Here is a 24,443-nt window from a genome sequence, read left to right on the forward strand (position 1 = left end):
TGGCAAAAGGTTTCACCATGTTATTGATCTAAATTCTGGTCAATCAGAGAATTTACAAAAATATAAATCTGGCATCCAAAACAGGGATTAGAGGTATTAAATATTTTAAAAGTGTAGCTTTTATCAAAATCAAGTGTGGTAGATATGGAGACTGTCTATAAATAACAGGAAGGACAACCATATGGACATGATAATGTCTTGTTCTCCTTTTATCTCACATTACCCTGTTTCTCCCAAACAAGTGACAAGGAGAGTAAAGTGGCCATTGAAGAGTGGCTACTATGTGCCAGACATAAGGTAGGTTATTTGCATAAACACACACTCTCTCTCTTTTTCTTTTATCCTCACCCAAGGATATGGAGAGAGAGAGAGAGAGAGAGAGAGAGAGAGAGAGAGAGAGAGAGAGAAACATCGATGTGAGAAACATTGATCTGTTGCCTCCCTTACATGCCCCGACTGGGGATCGAACCCACAACCTATGTATGTTCCCTGATCTGGAACCGAACCTGCAACCTTTTGGTGTATCGAACGATGCCCCAAACAACCGAGTCACCCAGCCAGGTGCACAAACACTCTCTTGATGGTCATGGCCAATAGTGTATTTTATGTCAGAAAAAAACAACAACCAAGATCTCAGAAGCTATTAACTTCAATAGTCCTTGTTCGTTGGACTGAGGAATGAGATCGAAAAAGAACCTTTAATTATTAAAAAAGAACCCAATAAAATGGTACTAAATGATCTTTAATAGTGTGGCTTTTATACACCTGTATAGAACAGAGAATAATTTCCTGGAAAACTACAAGATTTCTGACATTTTTTAAATAAATAGGTCCAATACTAATTTTATTATATGTATAAATATCAAATGAAAGACCTGTGTTTTGAAGGTAGATTGATGTGGCAGGGACTCAAAATTAATGACATACTTTAGGCTCTATATTCTCTGCACAAACAGATTTCCCAAGCCCAGTGGTAATAATAGGTGTATAAGAAAATAACTATTTCTACTTTAGGTTCTTCCTTCCCCTCTACCCCCTTAGCAGAGAAAATGCCAAGGGCCCTCCTCTCTCTTTATGGCCAGAACTAAGACCTATAAAGACGGCAGAGCAATAAATGGGGTCCCTGGCATCCCAAGCTTCTGGTTCCAACCACTAATAGATGTTCCTTGGCAGCATCACTTTTTTGAAAGCACACTGAAGTATTAATGCCCAAGTTTGGGGGAAAAATACATGGCAGTTCCATACCTGGGAAATCATGGAAGAGACTTCCAGAGGACAAGAGTCAGTCACTGACTGAATGTCTACATCTGGGCACTGCCTGAGGGAACGGGCTTGGCTATTTGGAGATGGAAAGTGTGGTCACCTGGAATTCGCAGGCCCAGATTCTGAACTGCCTCTTCCTCTAGCCAGCCGAATACTCTCAGATCCAGGCATCTGTGGAACCTTGGATTTGACTTCTAGATCAGGGAAGCTGGGACTAATCCCTCTCTAAAGGCCTTTTCAGATTGTTGTCTGTGACCAGCCCTGGCATTTACACACCCTCCTGCGTTTGACTGCAACACCAGCCTCCTGTTCACAGTCTCTCGGTCTTCATACTTTGTTATTTACAGAGTTGGGTATCTGCTCACAGGTTTTCATACAAGATGAAGGAACAGTGCTGGCCTGTTCAACAGAAAAGTTGAAGAATCATTTAAAAATCGGGATATGTCTTCTTACTTGAATATTGTAAGTACTAAACCATAACCACTTGTAGAAATTAGTCTGGACTAACAAATAAGTAAGGCCTAATATAAATGCATTTCAGTAAAATCATGTGTAATGTACATTTCTAACCAATCTTTCAGGCTTCCGACATGTCAAATTAGAGGTAAGTATCCCAACTAAGTCTTCATCCTTTTGGCAAACAAGGGTATGGGTCAATATACTTGGCAATGGTGACGAAAGCCCTTAGTTTTTCCCTCCTTCATGCCTCTATAGTATCTTCTTTAAGGAAAGCCCAAACCAGCAGGGCCACAACAATATCAGTAATGAGAGTGGGTCTCAAGGTCAGCAGTCACGCCATAAAAACGCAACATGAAGACATCATTAGCAGGTTGGAAACTGCTCGTTTCAAAGTCCTGGAGAAGGCAGCTTTCAGGAGGTGGACTCAACGACCTCTGCGTGGAACAGGTGGAGGAGGATGGAAGATCTCCCTGGCTGGAGGCCTGGAATGAAAGATAAAGCAAAAGCATGACCTTGCATATCATGATGTGAACAGGATTTCCTACGTCAAACACTGCAAATGAGAACATATTTGTCTCTCCAGGTTGAAAATGCACCGTAACTGTTTTAGTGATTTCCAGAGGGGAAGGGGGCTGGGGAGAGGAAGAAAAGGGAAAGAGGGGATAAATGGTGATGAAAGGAGACTTGACTTTGGGTGGTGAACACACACAATACATTATACAGATGATGTATTGTAGAATTGTGCATCTGAAACCTGTATTGTTTCATTAACCAGTGTCACCCCAATAAATTCAATAAAAATAAAAAAGAAAATGCACCGTGATATTTATTGCAATCAGTCTTATAAGGTACTATGCTATGTGTATAATTATAATGGGTATTTTTATTTGAGATGGAAGAGTCTTTAACCTTTGTAATTACTGCATAATAATTTTTTAAGAAAGATAAAGCAACTATTTAAAAATGAATTTGACTAAGTAGTTTTTATGCATCCATGATTTGCTGCAAATTTGGTCTGTTATACAGAGGACATGTTCCTTAATTAATGAAACTGCCACACTTAGGGACCTCCGAGTGACATACATGCTAGCTGTGGCTCTCCATCCTCACTGCACATTAGAATCACCAGTCGAGCTTTGAACAATACCAGTCCCCAGGCTCTATCCCAGACCCACTCCATCGTAATCTCTAGAGGACTGGGCTCAAGCATCAGAACATTTTAATAGTATCTCTCCCCCAACCAGTTGTATTAACCAAGCCTTTTGTTTTCTGATGCTTTAACACCTGGAGCCTTGCTGATCTGGGCCTGAAGAGGCTGCCCCTCGGAGGGTAAACTAATTCCTAGAGATAGCAAACAATGTACCCGGGAGCACACCTTTCATATGCTCCCAGGTAGCACACCTTTCGTAGTACACAGAACTGGAGGGGGGACTATCCACCTGCCCTAACCACCTCAGGGCCAGGTGCCTGACACTAGAGGCAACCCCTTTGCTCCAGGCCTACTGAAATTACTCCGTCTAGTCAATTCTAAATCTGCTAACCATCTCACTGTTCCTTCCTGTGGAAACCACAACAAAAGCTCTTCTCACCTACATTTCCCCCTCCCATTCTCCTGACTAAATCCAGTGCCCCCCCCCCCGCCTGGGATCTGTGAGTATAACAAACTGTCTTTTCAACAGCAGTCATCCCTGATCTGTTGTCTTGCCATACCTGAAGAATGACAAAACCTTTATTGTAAAACACCAGGAATCGAAATATGCAGCCAGGCAGGAGACACATATAGCAGGAAGGTCCCTTGAGAGAAGAAGTGAGAATTTCCGGTCTGCTTCTCACAACGACTTCCTCATGGGATCACTAGGTGTGTTATCCCAACGCCACATTTGCTTTCCTAAAGCCCCCTCCCTGTTATTCTGGATGTATTTTGAATAGTCCTAAATGACACTCCAGATAGACTTGGGTAAGTCGTTTTACGAACAGGTGCAACGATTGCAGATGGTATTTCCACAAGTGTGCTCTAGACCCAATATCAATTCTCTTGGAAGCAAGTCAATAAGTCAAGAAAGAAAGCTTTGTTAGGTGCTGCAATTGAACTGTGCTACCCTGGAGTTGCGTACTTGAGGATTAAATGAATCAATGAGTAAATATTTATTAAATGTCTTTTGAATGCACGTTTTGTATAGGTCAAGGAAATGACAAGAATGGGAAAAGAAAGGCTCTCTCAGGAATGACAGAGAGAGGCAGAAGTAGGAAAAAATAACCATAGATATCCTCAGGAGGTCCTGCTGTGGCCCCTGGGAGTAGCTGGTTTTATGTGGTTGTCTCTTTATCCAGAGAAAACAAATGGGCAAATTCCCTTCCATCTTCCCAGTCTATCCCTATGAACTGTGGGCTTATAGGAGAAAGCCAGGGACAATCAGATGATACCACTTCTTCTTTCCTTTCTCCCTCCTTCCTTCCTTCTTTCTTTCCTTCCTTCCTTCCTTCCTTCCTTCCTTCCTTCCTTCCTTCCTCCCTTCCTTCTTTCCTTTCTATAATAGATAAATATCTATTATCCATCTACTCCTGGATATGGGATGAAATAACAGCAAGTAAAATGGGCATAGATTCCATACTCACGGTGCTGAGAATGTCATAGATGAGAATGACAATAAGGAAAGTCAGTACTCTACTGAGTGTTATGACCAGGGAAGTCATATAGCAGAGACACTTATGCACATGTCTGAAGGACAAGTTCAAGTTCTCTGAACCTACCAAACACAGGTAATGACACCTCCATTGGAATATTTTGTGAGGATTGGACATAACTATTGCAAAGAGGGTAACACAGTTTCTGGCTTAGAGTAGGCACTCAAGAAGTAAAGCTAATAATTTATCAATATAACTAAAGACCTATTCTTAGATCTTTTTCCTATGTATGCTCTATGAGCCTTACTTTTATCTTCCACCATGAAGATCACCATGATTCCCTCCTGGCCCCACTCTGCAACTGGGGTGGGCCGGCAAACCAACCATCTCTAAATTTCATTCTGATGAACAACCCCAGCGAAGGTTTGGAAGTCCCATCTCAGGGAAATGGATTTGTGATTTTAAACATCTCAGAACCATGGGAGAAAAGAAGTTTTGAACCAGACAGCCTCTGCAGGACCCTGGGAAGCCAGAGCCGGAGACACCACGGTTCAGAGATACTGGGCACGGGTTGCTTTCTCCTCCCTGTTGAGGGTTGAGGTCTCAAAGACAAGTTTAGTTCAAGAACCCAGCAATCTGATATTGGTTAACATTCTTTTAAAGCAGCACTGCTGTCTTGCTGGTATGACTCTGTATGGTCATAGCATTGTTAAAAAATATTTTTTTAAGTCTCTCTGTTAATGAGTAAATAGCTTTGGTCTCAAGTCCCCTCACTCCCTGACCACGTCAGTCCCTCCTGGAGACTCCACAGGCCTCCTTACAAGCCCAGCTTTAGGGTTAACCCGGTACTGCACGAGCCCCCAGACGTGTGTTCGGATTAGGTGGTACGTAGGCTATGCCTTAAAGGGGACTTCATAGATTGTTAGTGACTGGCAAATCACTAGCAAATGGCAAAATAAGTTCAAAAACAAAGGGGCAATGGCTCAGCAAGAATTTTTTTTTTTTTTTCTCATCTGGCAGGACCTTACCTAAGAAGAGGAAGGCATTGCCAGGTACCCACCCTATAGGGACTGAGGAGCCATGCAAAGATGAAGTGCATCTATCTGTTCCTGCTCTTGTCACATCTGCCTTCCCTGATCTTGAAATATGCTGGGAACTTACAACAGGTGGGAGTGTGAAGCCGCTTTCACGAATCCAGCGGTCGGCAAACTCATTAGTAAACAGAGCCAAATATCAACAGTACAACGATTGAAATTTCTTTTGAGAGCCAAATTTTTTAAACTTAAACTTCTTCTAACGCCACTTCTTCAAAATAGACTCGCCCAGGCCGTGTGGTATGTTGTGGAAGAGCCACACTCAAGGGGCCAAAGAGCCGCATGTGGCTCTCGAGCCGCAGTTTGCCGACCACGGCACTAATCTATAGTCCACCTGTGGTAGATGACTTGAGGCTAACTGTTTAATCCAAACTAAACAGTACCAGTCCATCCACCCATCCACTCATTCATTTACATGGTAAATATAAATATTTGTTCAATTTCTAGTATGTTCTGGTTACGATGGTAAGCATGGAGAGAGTAGAAAAAAAATTTTTTTAATCAAAAACAGTTCCTATTCTCTCGAGGTTCACCATCGACTTGAGGAGACGGGTATGTAAACATGGGCCACCATGTGGAAGGAAGTATCATAGAGGTGTTTGGGGAATCGCAAGAAAGTTCACCCAAGAGCATCAGGGAAGGCTTCAGAGAGGAGGTGATACTTGGACTGAGTCTTAAAAGATGTGTCAGAATTTTCTAAGCAGAGACTGAAGACAGCATTTCAGGCAAAAGGAGCAGATTGAACAAAGACATGTTACCAACTGGCACAGCTCCCTGGGAATTTTTAAGGGGTGGAGCCTTGGTGAATACAGCAGCGGGGTGGGACTCAAGGCTAGAGGGAGACTAGAGCTTGCTAACAAATACAGAATTAAATGTGAAAGCCTATATGCCAGGAAGTGACATCATCAGCTATTTCTGTTCTAGAAAGTGCACTCTGGTTGCAGTGTGGAGGAGGGACTGACTGGAGGCAGAGAGGTAACTATGGGCCTCTGTGGATGCACTTAGGTGCTGGCAGATGGAGAGGAGAGGGTGCCTCTGAGAGCTGAAAGGGCAGCAGAATGGACAGGGCCTGGAGACATGCTGGATGTGGGAGTTGCGAGGGAGGCAGGAATGGAATTAAATTCTATAAGTTGAGGCACATGAATGTTAATTAATTCAGCCAAGTTCACCAGTGACAGCCAGAGGAGACCCGTCTCCAGGTAGCATGGTACTAGAGCCATGTTCCTCGCCACCATACCATGCTGCCTCTCCCCTTAATTTTCATTCCCAATTCCATCTTGCCTCCTGGTTCCCAAAAGGCACTGTCTCCTCAATACAGCCAAGGGAATTAGTTAGTAGGGAGCTAAATTCTAACAAAATAGATACAAATTATTCAAAAAGTTGATGTTTGCCAATGTATTTCATCGATGAAATATTTCATTTGCTATTAAAAGTGTGTGCAACTGACTAAAGCATCACTTAAATTAATGAAGCGTCCACACTGAAATATGATAAAAGCAGGCACTCATTCTTAGGTCATCTTAGATGTCCCCAACTCCTCCTCTCCCCTGGGACTTATCTTCCACCACGAAGAGCATCATGCTTCCCTCCTGGCCCCCCTTCTCTCTGATGCCCTGCTCTGCAACTGGGATGGGTCTACAAACCAACCATCTCTAAATTCCATTCTGATGAGCAACTTAAATTAACAACTTAAACAAGATTCAGAAAGTGAGGGAAAGGCTTTCCTATCAGCTTCAATGTTACCTCTGTGAGGCAGCTCGGGGAGGCACCCTGGGCGGCCTATCAAGGGGCAGGGCGGGTGTTCCGTCCACTTGTAGGGGGCCTGGACTCCGACTCCTGGTAACCTCAGGGACTTCATTATCCTACAGCAAAAAAAAAAAAAAAAAAAGCACACACAAGAAGGAATGGTGAAAATTACATCACGCAACCAGCATGTGGTAAGTTCCCAGCATATTTCAAGAACAGGGAAGGCAGATGGACAGATACCACTATCCCCAAAGCCCCTCCGCCTCCTCAGGCTTTGGCTGAAGGTTATTCACAAACTTAACATCAACCCAGCAAAACCAGGGCAGCTTTCCATTGACTCCTGGAGCCGCTCAGGAGACAATCAGGCCCACATGATCATTAATGGTCCTTGCTATTCAAAGCACAGTCTCTGGGCCATCAAGGTCAGCATCACCTGGACGCTTGTGAGAAATGACAGGATCTCAGGTTGCTCCTTGGACCTGCTCAATCAGAACTTGCATTTTAACCAGATCTTAGGCAACTCTTATGCATATTAAAGTTTGAGAAGCACTGCTCTATATAACCAGATAGAGCTGGAGAATTTTTATTTTTAAACAAAAGTCCCTTTGGGGGATAACAGAACCGTCACAGGGTAAAACAAGCTGTGCACTGAAGGGGTGGCCCACTCCTAGGACCCTTTCTCAGGGAGTCTCCTGGGTGAACCTTTCCCATGTGACCCCTACCACTTGTCCCAGCCCCTGATCCCTGAGTCAGAACCATAAGCCTAAGTCACCTAGCTGCTCCCTGCTAGGAGGTCTTGTGGCTCTCAAGGGACTATTTGCCACTATACCTGTGGAGGCAGAAAAGACCAGGGAGCTTTGAGAAAAGAGAGCAGATATGCACAGAGAAGTAGAGATGACAGAGCTTGTGGCCCTGAGAAACAGACCAGTGGCATTGGCTCTAGCATCTCGCCACTCCTGATCTAGGCCCCAAACTGCAATCACTGTGCCTGATTCCCTGAGACTCATCCAGCTCCTTCTCATAGATGCCCCTTGGGCTTAACTAGCCTGAGTGGATTTCTTCCCTCCCTCCCTCACTCCTTCCCTCCCTTCTTTCCTTTCTTCCTTCTTTCCTCTTTTTATTGAGATGAAATTCTAAACATAAACTAAACCATTATAAAGCCAGCAGCTCACAGTGGCATTTAGTACATTCACAATATTGTGCAACCACTAACTACCTCTATCTAGTCCCAAATCATCTTCATCACCCCTAAAGGAAACACTGTACCCTTTGAGTCGGTTCTGCTCATTTCCCCCTCCCCCCAACCTCTGGCAACCACCAATTTGCATTCTGTCTCCATGGACCTACCCATTCAAGACAGTTCATATAAATGGAATCCCACAATATGTGACCCTTTGTGTCTGGCTTCTTTCACCTGGATTTCTATTTCTTGCAATGAAATGACCCCTAGGACAAGACAGATGGGGGTCTCGGCTCTCACTCACCTCATTGTCCCCCTCCATCCCGCTGCTCACACTGAGGAGGCTTCGAGTGCTGGATCGGTTACTCATGCTACCTGAAAGGTACAAACAAAATCAGCAGGACCTTACATTCTCTCAGACTAAAATACAATGCACAACTCTAGCACTTACTTGTTTTTACCGATAGCAAAAATACATAAGCTGCGAATATACGAGTCTTCAAATGTTGCCATCTTATACCATTTTACTAGAGGTCAGTTTTTCTTTCAGTATAAAACAAAATGGGTCACCTTTTTATTACATATTTTGCTTTACAACTACTATTTTCGGAGGGCTTCCCACACATTATCTTATATAATAAAAGGCTAATATGCAAATCGACCAAACAGTGAAACAACCGGTTGCTATGATGTGCACTGACCATTAGGGGGTAGATGCTCAATGCAGGAGCTGCCCCTGGTGGTCAGTGCGTTCCCACAGGGGGAGCACCGCTCAGCCAGAAGCCGGGCTCACGGCTGGCAAGTGCAGCGACAGTGGCGGGAGCCTCTCCCACCTGTACCTGTGCGGCAGCGCTAAGGATGTCAGTCAGATATCCCCCAAGGGCCCCTGCACAGCAAGAGGGCACCTCCCAGGCTGAGGGAACCCCCCAAGTGCACAAGTTTCGTGCACCAGGCCTCTAGTGTGCTATCAAAACATGATCGCTTAACCCCTATGAAAATGCTAGTGGTACTAGCGCTCTGATTTGACAGACAGGGAAGCGGAGATGCTCTATTTCTCACTTGTTCGGGCTACTTCTGAAAGCTGCAAACACATTTTGTTGCTGAAGTTTTCTACTTAGAAATTATGTCAAACATGGGCATGTGTCACAACTGTCCAATCCAGGGGGCATGTGGGCAAGCAAGTCATCAGCCTGCAGAGGGTGAGGGCCTCAGCCTCCTTCACAGATGAATGTTCGTTTCAAGCCACTGTGTTTGGGGCGGTGTGTTACATAGCAATAGGTCTAACGGGGACCGCATGCAGTCTATAGCCACAGGGTAGGGTAAAATCCATCCGTGTCATTTACTAACATTTTCTAGCCAGATGAGCTAGCCATCCCTAGGCTATAAACCGCCGCACAAGGTAAGAAGCACCGTTTATGTTTTCCATTCCGTTCCTACCCCACACTAACTCAAAGTAAAACACATGCATAAAGTCTTTAAAATTAATCTGTACCTGAACCGAGGACTTTGCCTTTGTCTTGTTAAACTTCCCCTCCCCCTCCCCTACAATGGACTGCCCTCACCCGGAGAGGGTTTGTACCACTTCCGTCCTCCAGGAAACATCTGAGGAATGGGCCACGTGCCCCTTGCTTCCTCCATCACCTGTGGTCACTGGAAAAATCTCTCTCATTTCTGAACTTGTCAGAATTCTCTAAATTGCCTTAAGGGAATTTTAGATACGCATTATCACCCCCATAATGTTAAGGGGAAGTTCTCTCTGTCCAGTCTAGACTTCCCATGTGGTCATTGATTGAGCCTCCCTTCCCCCAACTGATGGACGGAGTATGACGTAACCTGCACCTGCGGCCTGGACATTCCTGAGCACCTAACCAGGCACCTTATATGGACTGTACATTGAACCACCAATCAGCACCTGCCAAATACCCTAAGCCCTCGATTCCTAAGTACCTAAGTGCCTAATCATGTGCCTTATATGAAACCACCAATCAGCGCGTGCCGCGTACCCTAATCCCCATCCCTTCCCATTCCTCCCCTCAAAAGGCGTGTTCACCTCTGCAAGGGCTGCTACTCTCCCCTTGCGAGACAGCCCGGCAGGGGTCCTTCTCCTCTACTAAAGCCTGTAGTCCTGGTTTTCGGCCCTCTGTCTCATCTTTCAGTCAGGTGATATGCTTTGGGTCTGTTCTGACAGGTAATAGTGGCAGGAATGCTAACCTGAGAGGAGCTGGATTCCACTCCCATTTTGCCACTCACTGGCTGTGTGACCTTGGGCAAAACTCTTTCCTTTTCTGGATTACAAATACTCTATCTATAAAGTAAGGAGGGAGACTAGTTCAGAGGTTCTTGACCTAAAAGTGAGCAGAAGTGTGTGGGGGGGGGAGGGGGGGGGCAGGATGTGTGTGTGTGTGTGTGTGTGTGTGTGTGTGTGTGTCTGCACGCCCCCATTATACCTCTATTGCCTGACATTCCTGTTCCAACATCCAATGCCAATGCCTGACATTTAAGGAGACAGGAGTCCTGAAATTCAGCTTGTCTCTGGCTCTTTCATGGCATTCCTAGCTGTTTTGATAACACTAAAATGCATGCAAGAAAGGAAACTCATCTACTCGGGTGGTGAAGTCAGCTAACACCGCCCTGGATGCGGAAACAAAGTCCCCAGCTCCTGCCTGCACATCATCGCCTATTGTCTGCTGCAATCAGGCTCCTATTCAAGCTTTCAAGCCAAAAGGAAGACATTTCCCAATTAAATCCTCACCCATATTGTTGGAATTCTCAAATTTGAGTCCATTGTTTTCTAATGTTTTTGACTTTGTGCCCTTTCCCTATCCTTAACACAGTTGAGGAAGCAAAAAGAATAATGGTTCAAGTCTTGGCCCTGGACCAGTCTACCCGAGTTCAAATCTCAGCTCCACCACTTAACCAGCTATTGAACGGAGGGCAAGGCACTTAGCCTCCAGTCTCCTCCCATGCAGTCATGATGATAATTAAATGAAAGAAGCTATGGAAGAGACTTAGCATGTAGTAAATGCTCAATGTTAACTAGTATTATACTAGATTTTTCTATTTATAAAAGGGACAGGGTCGCAATTATCATGCAACCTGGCTTTAGGGAGTATTTGTGTAATGGATCTTTGGTCCCTGAAAAAAGGTGAAACTCACAGGTTAAAGGCCCCCCATTTCTTACACCTCCCAAACCCAAAGCAGGCTCCTACTGAGATGTGTGGGGCTCATCACAGAGCTTGTGTCCGAGGCCCAAAGGCACCAGCCAGCTGGAGTCAGCTGTGAAAGCACCTTCTCCCGCACCCCACCCCACCAGGCCCAGCCTGCTCACTCGCTGTGCTGGAGGTGCTGTCTGTCTTCCAGTCTCCTCGTCTCAGCTCCGTCCTTGGGGGGAAGACGCTTTTCCTGGGGCCACTCTCGTATACTCCAATCTCCACCTTGCTGGGCAGCAGCTGTGAGTGCCTAATCGGGACGGTGATCTCCAAGGCTGGAATGAGAGGAAAACGGGATAAGCTTCAAGGCACTCGACTGCCATTTACCAAACTGCTTGGCTGTTCCCACCTCCATCTGCCGCCCTCACCTGAGCCTGGACGGTGTCTGGAGGAGAGCGGAGAGGAGAGAGAAAAGAGGAGAGGAAGAGGAAGGAGAACAGATGGGCTTCTGCCCAATTCAGCACTGAAACTCCACAGAATCCTGTGTGACCACTGTTGGGGAGCCAAGAGAGAGATGGAGGATGTGAGAAAGAGCAGGGAAGTGCTTCCTTCCCGGGTAGTGGAAAGAATATTTGATTAGGGAAAGGTTTGGGGCTCCAGCTATGGAACGGGGGTCATTCAGTTGACCTCTCTGAATTAGTTCCCTTTTTGAGGAGGGGGTGTAAACATCATTGGTCCTAATAATATGTTATCCTGTGCGTTAGGTAGAATTCTTTTTTTTATTATTATGAATTTCAAAGAGGGAGGGAGAAGGAGAGGGAGGGAGAGATAGAAACATCAATGATGAGAGAGAATCACTGATTGGCTGTCCCCCTTCTCCCGCATGCCCCACACTGGCGATCTAGCCCACAACCCGGACATGTGCCCCGATTAGGAACCAAACCATGACCTCCTGGTTCATAGGTTGATGCCCAACAGCTGAGTCACTCCGGCCGGGCAACATTAGGTAGAATTCTAAGAGCAGCCATATTTTTAGCTCCTTGAAACCTCCCAGCACCATGAAATAAACGCTATTGTCATCATTCCCAACAGAAACTAAGGCACAGGCAAGTGAGGCAGCACGCTCCCAATGTACAGCTGGTAAGTGGGACAGCTGGGCTTCGAAGCAGGCTCCAAAGTTCAGGCTCTTCGGCCCTGCTCACACTGCCTCTCAGTCCCGTAATGAATGATGGGTGATGGGTGGGTGGCTCACAACTGACAACAGAGAGTTGTGAAAGGAGGCCCAATGGCCTGAGAAAGATTTTCACACTTGCAAGACTGATGATGGTTTGACCCCACAGATTCAGAAAGATAGATTATTTCTTTGTCCTGCAAAGCATTGACCTGATCGATCTCTCTCTCTCTCTCTTTTGTTTTTTAAATCCTCACCCAAGGATATGTTTTCCATTGCTTTTCAGAGAGAGTGGAAAGGAGGTAGAGAGGGGGAGAAAGAAAAAAAAATGCATTTATGTGAGAGACACACTGATTGGCTACCTCCTTCAAGCTCCCAGATCGGGGCTAGGGATCAAACCTGCAAACCAGATATGTGCCTTTTGACAGGGAATCAAACCCAAGACCCTTCCGTGTGTAGGCCACGGCTCTAACCACTGAGAATACCAGCCAGGGCTGACCTGATCTTTTTATTGGCTTCGCCCTGCCCAGTGGTTGATCTTTATTTCTCCCTAGATTTCCACCCCTGGGTTCTATGCCCAGAAAACAACTCGTGCTCTCTGAGCAGAATAAAACATCTATAGGTGGCACACTAGCTTCCTCCCCAGGGAAGTGTAAAAGCCAGGTGAGCCCCCCTAGCTGCCATGAGGCAGGACCTCTGGGGAGAGGTGCAAGCTCAGGTGTACATGCCACCTTATCTTCCAGGTACCACTTCCTCCTCCACCCCACTCTTCTATGGGATAGGCATAGCAGGAAGTTCAGGGAGTCCAAGGGTAGAGGTGGCTCTGTTTGCCAAAGCCAGAAGTCTGCCAATAAGGGCACATGGATAAGCTAGAACAGCATGAAAGAGCTGGTGTGAAGACAGGATAGACCAAGTGTATGATAAATGTTCTGCACGGAGAATATTAAAAAGGTGCATTGTTGGCCCTGGCTGGGTGGCTCAGTTGGTTGGAGTGTCGTCCTGTACACCAAAAGGTTGCAGGCTCAGTTCCTGGTCAGGGCACATACCTAGGTTGCAGGTTCGATCCCCAGTGGGAGCAATTGATCGATATTTCTATCTTTCTATCTATCTATCTATCTATCTATCTATCTATCTATCTATCTATCTACCTATCTATCTATCTTTCTCCCTTCCACACTCTTTAAAAATCAATAAAATCATATCCTCAGGTGAGGATTAAAAAAAAAAAGGTGCATTGTTGGTTTGCGAAGGCACAAGCTCTCCTCATTCTAGAGACTCCAGTTCCAAGTGCCGTGTATGGTCTTAGTATTAAACCAGCTTTCCAGGTCTCTGCGTAGCACACATCTTCACCTCCTCGGGCTCTCTTGGTTACAACTGAACGGTGGAAGCACCCACCCACGCTTGGAACTACATGAACAGAGACTAGCAGGGTGTACCCGCATGTGGGTGTGAGCCTATGGGTTTTTAGGGTCCAAATAACTGTCTTACTTTTTTGTCTCTCTCAACTTTGACCTAGCATGTTATGTTGCTGTTGTTTATATATTTTTTCTTGATCTCAGAGAGGAAGGGAGAGGGAGAGAATCATTGATCAGCTGCCTCTTGTACTCCCCCTGTTGGATGGAGCCGGCAACCGGGGCATGCGCCCCGACCAGGAATTGAACTGGACCTCCTGGTTCACAGGTGGACACTCAACCACTGAGCTACACTGGTTGGGTCCTGGCATGGTTTTTTTAAACAACAATTTTTTAAAGGGAGGTTCCTGTTTGTTTCACTCACTTCAATGAGGCAACATTCCACTCTCAACCAATTCTAGGAGGAAGAAAAGTAGAATACATGGTGGCGGGGGGTGGAAGGGAGTCTAAAGTTAAAAAAAATCAAGTAGAGCCAGTCTAAATGTCTACAAAATCCTGACAGTCTTTGAACAAAGGAACAATGCCAGGAATGCTAGTTATCATTACTAGATTGCGTAGGACTTTCCCCAAAGTGCGTTCACATGTGTTATTATACCTCCTGTGAACGTCACCACTTCGCCATTAAGGAAGTAAGTCAGGTGTAACCATGGATGAGGACTCTGAGGCACAGAGGGGTCCAAGGAATTGTCCTGGGTTATAAAATGATTCCGTGACCACGTGGGGATCAGAACTCAGGTTTCCTGGGACCCAGCCTGCTGCTCTTGGTCCTGCCCCGGACCGGCCACAGACACACCCAGAACACAAATATTGATTGTCTTCTCTGTGGGGCCGGGTGTTCAACAAGTCAGGAGCCACGCCAGCCCTCTTCTGCTTTCCTACACCATCAACGCTCTGCACCATCCCAGTAAGAGCAAAATAGCTCCGTAGGGCTGGAGAAAGACTGGCAAGTTATGAACAAATTCTTACTTTTTAATTATCCGTGCTGCGCTAACCCAAATGAAAGGAAAAAGGATCATTGTTTTTCTTTTCTAAGGCGAATGAAGTTTCTAAATGAAGAGAGGCAGTCTTTGTGTCTAGAGTGGGCTCCATTTCTGGAAAATGTCCTTTAACCAGAAATGCCATCCGTCAACCCTCATTTTCCTATAGATCAATGTTATTCTGTGCCAATGGTTTTCAAATGGTTTTTGGTTTTTGTGAAGCAGAATTCTTTCCTCTAGTGAAAATGGAAGCTCGGTGTAGAAAACAAATTTCTTAAAGGAGCTGTGATGGTTGAAGCAGAGTAAGTAGCCTCAAATTCTGTTCCAATCCTAATCTCCTCCCCCATCACCCACCCCACCCCCAACCCCAACCTCCCATCCCCACAAGTGTGCACACAGTGTGAAAAATCCCTAGAATAGGCAATTACCAGTTAGTATGTTACTAACTATATATGTAGTCGAGTTTTATGGAGATAACTAATAGATCATATTTACTCAACCACAAATAATGCCTTCCCTTTGGCAGGTGCTCTGAGGCCCTTGAGCCACGCCATCCAGTGCAGGGTCCGACTCCCACCTGCCGAGGCTTCCTCTGGTAGCCAGATTGCAAGGGCCCCCCATCCCCACCCCAGCAGGCCTCAACCAAAGACGTGGGAGCTGGTGTCTGAATGCCCTGGCTCTCATCCCCCTCGTGCATCGCCACACGCATCACCAAATCGCAGCTTTCTTGGTGCTGCCTATATTTAAAAGCTTGAACGCTTCATTTAATCAAGGCTTCTGTTGTTGAGTTCATGCGTTCTAGTTTTATTAAAATATATTTTATTGATTTTTCACAGAGAGGAAGGGAGAGGGATAGAGAGCTAGAAACATCGATGAGAGAGAGACATCGACCAGCTGCCTCCTGCACACCCCCTACTGGGGATGTGCCTGCAACTAATGTACATGCCCTTGACCGGAATCGAACCTGGGACCTTCCAGTCCGCAGACCGACGCTCTATCCACTGAGCCAAACCGGTTTCGGCGCGTTCTAGTTTTAAAAAGCACCGCTGCCCTAGCCGGTTTGGCTCACTGGATAGAGAGTCGGCCATTGGACTGAAGGGTCCTGGGTTTGATTCCGGTCAAGGGCACACACCTTGGTTGCAGGCTCCATCCCAACCCTGGTTGGGGCATGTGCAGGAGGCAACCAACTGATGTGTCACATCGATGTTTCTCTCTGTGTGTCTCTCCCCTTCCCTTCTACTCTCTCTCTTAAAAAAAAAAAAAAAAAAAACCAATGGAAAAATAACCTTGGGTGAAGATTACTAAAAAATAAAAATAAGAAGCACCTCAGTCCCTTTACTACCTAGAGCCCTACTGTCCAATCTAAGGATGACTTGCAGATCTTAAAAACCAGATTTTCTGCCTTTTCTCCCCCTCTCACCAGCAGGGCAGACACGTGTGGACTAGTGGCAGCATACTTTTAAAATCCAGTCACTCAAGAAGACATCAAGAGGTCATCAGGATGACCTCTCTGACCTTCTGCCATGGGTAAAACCTGTTTATACCCTTCTTCTCCAAAATACTAAAAATCATTAATACTCACTAGGCTGTTGGTGGCAGCTGGAGAAAGACTTATCTCTTTATATAATGAGGCTCCATTCAAGATCTGAGAGCCCCTGGGAGCCTTTTTTTTTTTTTTTCCAGCTTCTCTAGGTGTAAGGCTGGCTAGAGCAAACCATACAGAAACCACCTGCCACAGGTTCTCAGTGGGAATATGCAGTGTGAGCAGATGCCCACTCCTTGCAGGGTGTTGGTGCCACGTGGAGGATGAGTCAAGGGGAACAGAGGGGCCTGGTCCTCAGTGTGCACACTGGGATTCATGGCCATGACACATGGCAGGAGCCCTGCTAGGCGTGGGCCCTGGGCTTCTGACGCAGTGTGTGGTGTGGACACCGATGACACAATTCCCTGCTTGAATCAAAACTGGTACCGTGCAAGTGGGATTTTCTCCTTTCTCTGCACAAAAACCGTATCTTCCTGGATGCCCAGGGGAGAGTTGGTGCCTGGGGAGAAATCACCCTCTTGGAGTGAGAGGGTAGAGGGATGCAGAGTTCAAGCCATCCATTCATTCACTTGCTGACTGGCATGTCTTATGTCCCAGGTACTAGACACAGAGAATTAACAAGGCGAAGCCATTGCCCAAAAGGACGTCACAGTCTAGCGGGGGACCCAGATACCTAACCAGGGTGACAGGTGCTGGGCAAGCAGCAAACTCCCTCACCCCCAGAAGCCACATACCTGTCTGCTTTCCTGTTTTTTGCTTCTCTCTCTGTCTTCGGGTGATGCTATCTCTTAGCCGTTTAAGATTTTCCTGGGGAAAAAATCAGTTTGTTTTTAAAGTATGCATCAGAGTTATACCCTCTAGGCATTAGAGTTTCTTTCTGATTTTATGCTATTTGTAAGATACATCACATTGCAATAATATCTCCAACATGCAAATGAGGCTGAGTGAATTTGCAATCTGCCCCAGAGAAATCCAAGTACTCTTAGAAGCTGTGCCTGAAGAGAAGAGAGAGACACCTTGTCCACAATAAAGTGTCTCCCCTCCCCCTGTTTCCCAGCTCCTTCCCAGCCTTTTAAGCCACTGCCATCCTCCTTGTATGCCCCTAGCCAAGCTGGTTTGTTACCTGCTCACAAACACTCCACGCACATTCCTGCCTCAGAAATTGTGTTCTGATTCGCCTGACCTTGAAGGACATCGATTGCTTTCCATAATTCTGTTGCAGGCCTAGGTCAAGGCTCCCCTTCTCCCTAAAGCCTCCCTGCTCTGCTCCGGTCCTTTGTGACTGCCAATGCCATCTGGCACTGGGCTATGCTGCATGTGCATGCATGTGTGTGTGTGTGTGTGTGTGTGTGTGTTTTTTTTTTTCTTCAGAGATACTGTGAACTCTTAAAGGGCGAGACCAGGTCCTGCATCTTTCTGTAATTCTGCCGTCAGGTCTATTGTAGTTATTCAATAAATGTTAAATAGACATGTGAGGGTGGAAATTGGTTGTTATTTTAGTCAATAAACAGCAACCACTGGAAGTGAAGAGTCTGTGCATTCTAGGGAAAATGCCCCCAGACTAACATCCAGACATGCAGAAGGTTCACATGTGAGAGGCCAGACTGCAAGGTGGGTTGGGTTGTGACTGTGACTGAGAGACTAAGCTTGGCCCACAGAGCAGTAGGGAAGCACCGGAAGTTGTGTGTGTGTGTGTGTGTGTGTGTGTGTGTGTGTGTGTGTGTGTCTTAACTTGGGTGGTTTTATATCTATGGCTTATTTTATCGTATTTCTTGGGAGCTTTCCAAGTTATCTTTGAGTTCTAAAGTGTGATAGTTCTGTAGGAGTCTTGCCACTAGGAGTAGAGACAGAGACTCTGAAAAGAAAAGGCTGGAAAGTAAAAGCAAAAGGCCCCATGCGGAGGGAAGCCACAGCCACAGATTTGGGGTTTACAGTTGAGTCTTTGTTCCTGATCTCTAGCCTGGCGACAACCAGAAAAGCCGTCCATCTCTCAGCCAGGGAACCGTGGTGGTTACAGGTGACAGATCCACACACGCACTGACTCACAATAACACTCAAAGGCCCCACCTCAGGGGCTGAGTTGCAGCCACACAAAAGACATCTGTGGGCCCGGCCCTCCACTCCTGTGGAGGAGAAACAGACACGAAACCAGTTCCTTCCGGAGCCAGCTACCTGCTGGAAGCGAAAGGATTCCGACCGCTTCTTCTGGTTGAGCTGCCACTCTTTGAAGTGGAGCACAGCTTCGTCCACGTTGACGATGCCCAGCTTCACCTGCTCCTGGAGGGTGATGAGCTGCCGCTGGCCCGGCGTTTTCATCCCAGCAAAAGGATCATATATACTTGACGGGGGCCTGTCTCTCCACGGTCTGACGGGAGGCTCTGGAAAGGAAGGCAAAACTCAGCTTGACAGCTCCCCCACTGGGGCGTCAGGGATGAGTGGGTTAACAAGGCTGGCCCTGGGCTCAAGAGGACGTGTCTCGAAAGAACAATTGCATGTGAAACCAAGAAGGGGCGCAGATGATATGGAATCAGAGAGAGGGAAGCAGCTAATAACGTCAAAGCCTATTACACGAAAGTAGAAAAGGCCACAACATTTTAGGGAGGTCTGAAATCTGCTGATGAGTAGATGAAATCCCTCAAACCTGGATTACTGAGAGGCCTTTAAACCAGCATCTCTCAGCCTAGGCACTAGGGACATTCTGGACGAATTCTTTGTCATTGGGAGACTGTCTTGTGCACTGCAGGATGTTTAGCATCAACCCTGGCCTCTACTCACTAGATGCCAATAACACCCCCTTCCTCAGTTGTGACAACCAAAAATGTCCCAGACATTGCCAACTGTTCTGGGTGGGTGGGGGAGGAAAAAGCACCCCCAGGTGAGAACCACTGCTTTAGACTAGAATCCACTCCCAGAAGGGGACTTACAGGGAAGTCTAGCCAGGATGCTCTCCCACACTCCCAGCTCTCCCCATCCTCCCTGCCTCTGAGCAGCATGGAGCACAAGGATGGTGGACCTATGGGCATGAGATGCCTGAAGAGACTGGAATGCCAATGGAATCATGACCCAGGGCCAACGTCACCAGGTGTAAATTAGGTGCTGGGTCCCCCCGCAGGCTCTCCTTGGGTTGTGCCAACCTCTCCTCCACATTACAAATTCATAGTCCTCTGCTTTGGAGATCCGAGGGAAATATGAAGTGAACCTCTCTCTCTCCCGCAGGCTGTCACTCCACCAAGTTCTGTGGGGAATGAGCTACTTGCAGAGGTGATGAGGCCCCTGGAACATGGGAAGACAACTTGACATTTGACTGCTCAGCTCACGTGGAGCTGTCCTCGATTCTACATTTCTCTAGCAGGACCCGATTTGGGCACTGTGATTCAGGGAGATGGCAAGAAGGAAAAAGAGAGGTGGCTTCCCCAGTGGGTATTCAAAAAAGCCTCAGAGGAGTTTATCTATCAGCCTTCCCAATTATTCGCTCATCTGTCTACACACACTCACATGCCTTTCTCCCGGGTTTGCCCTCCTGAAGTGTATCGCGAGATAAAGTGTGGGGAGAAAACAAAATGTATAAGCCAACCAATTCCAATCTACAGCCCTAGGGATGCCTTCCAATGCTTAGAGGGTGTTGTCGCTCCTTTTCTAAAGAATCACCAATGGGATAATATGGAATGCCCCTGTTTAGCACAAGGAAAATAATCAAGAAGAAAAGAGCACCTATCTCCTCAAGCTTCCTTAAAAAAGTCTTCTAAAAAAAGAAAGATGCTACTCAATGGCAAGCAAATGTCTCTTAAATAAGCCAGAGAAAGACAAGTATCACATGAACTCACATATATGTGTAATCTTATGAACAAAATGAACTGACGAGCAAAATAGATCCAGAGACATGGAAGCATGGAACAGACTGACGAATCTCAGAAGGAAGGGGGTGAAGGACTTGGGAAGAGATTAACCAAAGAGCTTATATGCATGAATGCATAACCCATGGACACAGAAAATAGTGCGGTAAGCTGGGGGAGGGGGGGGGGGGGGGGCAGGGGGGGGGCTGGGGGGGAGGGTGTGGTCAGGTGGAAGGGGGGGCAAAGGGGGACATCTGTAATACTTTCAACAATAACGATAAATTTTTAAAAATAGTTGCATTAATATATAGTTTAGCTAGGATAGATAGGGTAAGTAAGTAACATGGTGGGACTGTATCATCGGGTCAAGACTGAGTGCTGGGCCACCCACTTTCAACCTGTTGAGATTGAACTCAATGTTCAGATTATACTTTTGTCTGCTGTTACAGACACTTTCTAGAATGTTACTATCCCTAGTGTGATCACTTTGTACAATGTTTGTGGGCACCCCAATCTCTTCTCCCTTCCCTTTCCCATCAGCACAGGATTCTCAGGCAGCTCCACCCACGGTATCTCCAGGGCCTCCCTACTTATCAACGCCAACTAAGGATTTGCCGTGACACTGAAACATTAACACTTCTCCCCCCTGGAAGTTCAGGTCGGACAGAAGGGAGCTGAGGACAACTGGCTTACCTTTCCTGATGCTCTCTGAGGAAACATAGAAATTCCCAGGCCGCTCCTGACTTTTTTCTGCAAAAACTGTGAGATAAACAGTATTCTCGGTAAAAGCCAAATCAGATCTCTTTCTAAAGGGCTTTAAAATGTCTTATACATTTGCAAAAATTACCAAGACCTTGTACAAAATTAATACTCATAATGACCTCACACCTTGGACCGTGTATGCAGTTCTGTAAATCAACACTCTCAGAGGAGCAACTAATGAGCAGAAGTTGCAGGGATTCGGAGCTGAGGACAAACCAAGCAGACAAGGTCTCAAACCCAGAAAGACAAAGCCAGATCATTACAGAGAAGGGTGATGGAAACGACGTGTACTGGATCCCCGGATGCCTGAAGCTAGCCGTGGAACACCTTGACGCTTGCAAATAAAAGGAAGTGCCACTTAACATGTCCACGAGTGGCATAAGACAGAACGCGGAGCGGTGGAACAGGAGCAATGTCACAGCTCCAAAGGAATTTAGATGAAGTCACTCATGAGTGGCAGACCCATAGAGGCTAATAGGGAAAACTAAAGTGACCAATGTCCACCTAGTGGCCTGCGCAGTGGTTAAGACTCCCTGGCTCTGCACAAGAGTCCCTGGATTCAAATGCTGGCTTGCACTTAGGAGCCACATGATCTTCAGCAAGAGGCTCGATCTCTCCTGGCCTCAGTTTTGCTGTCTGTAGAATGAGAATGAGAATAGTATCTTCCTTGTTGGGTTGCTGTGGGGATTACATGAGTTAATACATGGCAGGTACTTAGACAAGTGCCTGGCACATGTAAGCTCTCAATTGTAGCTTTGATTCTCATTATTCACATCTAAACCTTGAAATTGATGCCAATAGGACAGTAGTACCTAGGCATGCTACTTAACACAACTTATGTCACTACAGCGCTTTAGAGTTTATAAAGTAGTTCCCCAGGTATTATTTCATTTTTCTCTTACAATAAGGCTATAGAGAGTATTATTATGAATTAATATGATATATTCATCAGTGCATGCATATATTATTATGATACCCATTTTGTAGATGAGGAAGCTAAAGAGAGTGCAATGACTTACCCAATGTCCCATACTGTACAGCTGGTAACTGTAAGGGCTCAGGCATGAACCCAGGTTTTCAGGTTTCCAAACCACTGCCCTTCTTGTCTTCTCCTACCTCTCTCCTTTCCTTTGCTTACCCACCGTTTCTTAGCAAGTCTGTTAGTGCTCTTTAGGAATCACCCATGCCCCTGTTCTAACTGCCTCCCCAAAATGAGCTGTGCCATCAACACCTTATCCTTCACCCATGGACACAGACAGTAGTGCGGCATGCCGGGGGAGGAAGGTGCGGTCGGGTGGAAGGGGGGAAAAGAGGGACATCTGTAATACTTCCGTCTTTCACCCTCTGCCATTTAGGCCTATTTGCATGCCTCTTCATTGGTCCCCTTACAAGCAGACCTGAGACAAGGATCCAAGCCAAGTAGTCTATGTGGGAGGTAATGGAGGTGAGGCAGAAAAGTAGACAAAGCAGTAATTGCTGGGTTATCCAGTAAGTTAGCATGGTGGGCAAGCTGGGGATTTCTGGAAAACAATGTTGAGGACACACTTCTGAGTTCTCCCAGGAGAGGAGCAAGTATGTTGGGGTACTCATCCTCCAACCACCATCAGTCACTGGTTGAGGGCTGTGTCCAGGAGTATTACTCCCCGCCCCCTAACTCTTCCAGTCTGTCTTGCAAGGGTTCAGAGGAGGCTCTGGCTGCCAATGAAAGCCATCAGGCTAAGAGACACAGGTCCTGGCAGGCCGGGTCCAGCCAGTGGGCAGAAATGTAAAGAGCTCAGAGGATGTGGGAAGGGCACAATAGTGTCCACTACAAACACCAACCACCTGGGACTCTGGTTGAAGGCTACCTCCCCGAATTGATGATATCCTTTTGCCACATCTTCCACAACCTGCTTATACTATTAAAAATGGAATGAAGGTAAGGTGCATAGATCTGGCAATTCTTTTACTCTTACTGTACTTGTAATCATATTAATGCAATCAAGTCCTAAAAGACAGTGAAACTGACAATGCTATCAGCATCTGATGTCACAGGGACCATTACGAAGTCAAAACCTAATTATCAACACTTTTTATTAATGTAGGTAAGCATACAGCCTAGCTTAATGGCTGAAAGTCTGTGAAGATAGCCTCCCTGAGTTCAAATCCTGGCTCTGCTATATGGTAATCAACCGACTTCTGTAAGCCTCCATTTTCCTCATCTGTAAAATGGGGATGATAATGGTCCGTACCTAATAGATTATTGTAAAGGTTAAATGACATGCTCTGGATAGAGGACTCTTGGTGTGTTTCAATAAATGCTAGCTATTAAAAATTAATAATAATAATAAGAGTTTCAAGAGATAAAAATTTAGCAGGATTCTTGTCTTTGTGGACTCCCAGGAAACTTGTGTACCTCTGTCTTCACACTGTGTACGAATGCTTTCAGGGAGGCCAGAACTGGATCTGATCATTGCCCCTAGTCTAGTTCTGGAATCTGCCCCACGCTCTGACACTGCCCCTTGGGGCTGGCTGGAGACCCTCAGACCATCGGAGTGATGCTGGTTCAGAAGCTAGAGGATCTAGGGCCTTCCTGCTGAGAAGCTCTGAACACCCCCCTAGGCATCATTCCCTGCCACACTTGCCTTTAGAAATGTACGGTTCATTGTCGGGCACCTGGTGAGCACCAGAAGCACTGGCCTCTGGCCTGGGCACTGGGACGGGGGGCCTGCTGGCCAGGTCCAGGGAAAAGGCCTCATCGTCTTCCACTGTGTGATAAACATCTTCCGGATCATGATGGAACGGCTCCTTCTCCAGAGTGGGGATGCCCACATTATTGCCTAGAAACACAGTAAAAGGGGACTGAAAGCAGTGGTTGAGAACCAACCCCATGCAAAGCAACTGAGAAAACACTGATGTCACCTTCATTTGACCCCATCAATGCAGCAAAAGGAAGTGAGCTCTAGGCTCTATCATCTTAATTTTACTGCCGAGACTCAGTTATTCGTCCCATTAGAACTAAGGAAAGGGGAGTACAGCCCTAAAGCCCAAGGACACTTGGAACCAACCCCTGGGTCTGGGCAGCACTGTGAGGGTGGCTCGGAGGCCTCCCCACCAACAGCTCCAGCACCCTCACCTTCAGCATCAAAATGACTATAGCAAACCCCTCCCAAGGACTTCCTCTGTGCCCAGCACTGCTCCAAGGGTATTACCCACATTATTTCCTTTGATTGTAGAACAACACGGTGGA

The 24,443-nt window shown here is 46.4% G+C and overlaps 1 protein-coding gene across 1 annotated transcript in view; it reads right to left on the reverse strand.

Annotated features, from left to right (window-relative positions):
* Positions 1-679: 679 nt before the first annotated feature.
* The window catches only part of PIK3AP1 (phosphoinositide-3-kinase adaptor protein 1), a 95,908-nt gene continuing 72,144 nt past the window's right edge, over positions 680-24,443 (reverse strand). The window contains exons 10-17 of the mRNA XM_008144120.3: positions 23,839-24,033; positions 21,146-21,211; positions 18,792-18,997; positions 17,354-17,426; positions 11,696-11,851; positions 8,672-8,742; positions 7,185-7,303; positions 680-2,204 (exon numbers count right to left, since the gene is read on the reverse strand). Of these exons, the coding sequence (XP_008142342.2) occupies positions 2,147-2,204; positions 7,185-7,303; positions 8,672-8,742; positions 11,696-11,851; positions 17,354-17,426; positions 18,792-18,997; positions 21,146-21,211; positions 23,839-24,033 (944 nt within the window). The 3' untranslated portion in view covers positions 680-2,146. The remainder of the gene's footprint in view (positions 2,205-7,184; positions 7,304-8,671; positions 8,743-11,695; positions 11,852-17,353; positions 17,427-18,791; positions 18,998-21,145; positions 21,212-23,838; positions 24,034-24,443) is intronic.

This window comes from Eptesicus fuscus, chromosome 17, assembly GCF_027574615.1.
Source record: "Eptesicus fuscus isolate TK198812 chromosome 17, DD_ASM_mEF_20220401, whole genome shotgun sequence".
Taxonomy (NCBI): Eukaryota; Metazoa; Chordata; class Mammalia; order Chiroptera; family Vespertilionidae; genus Eptesicus; species Eptesicus fuscus.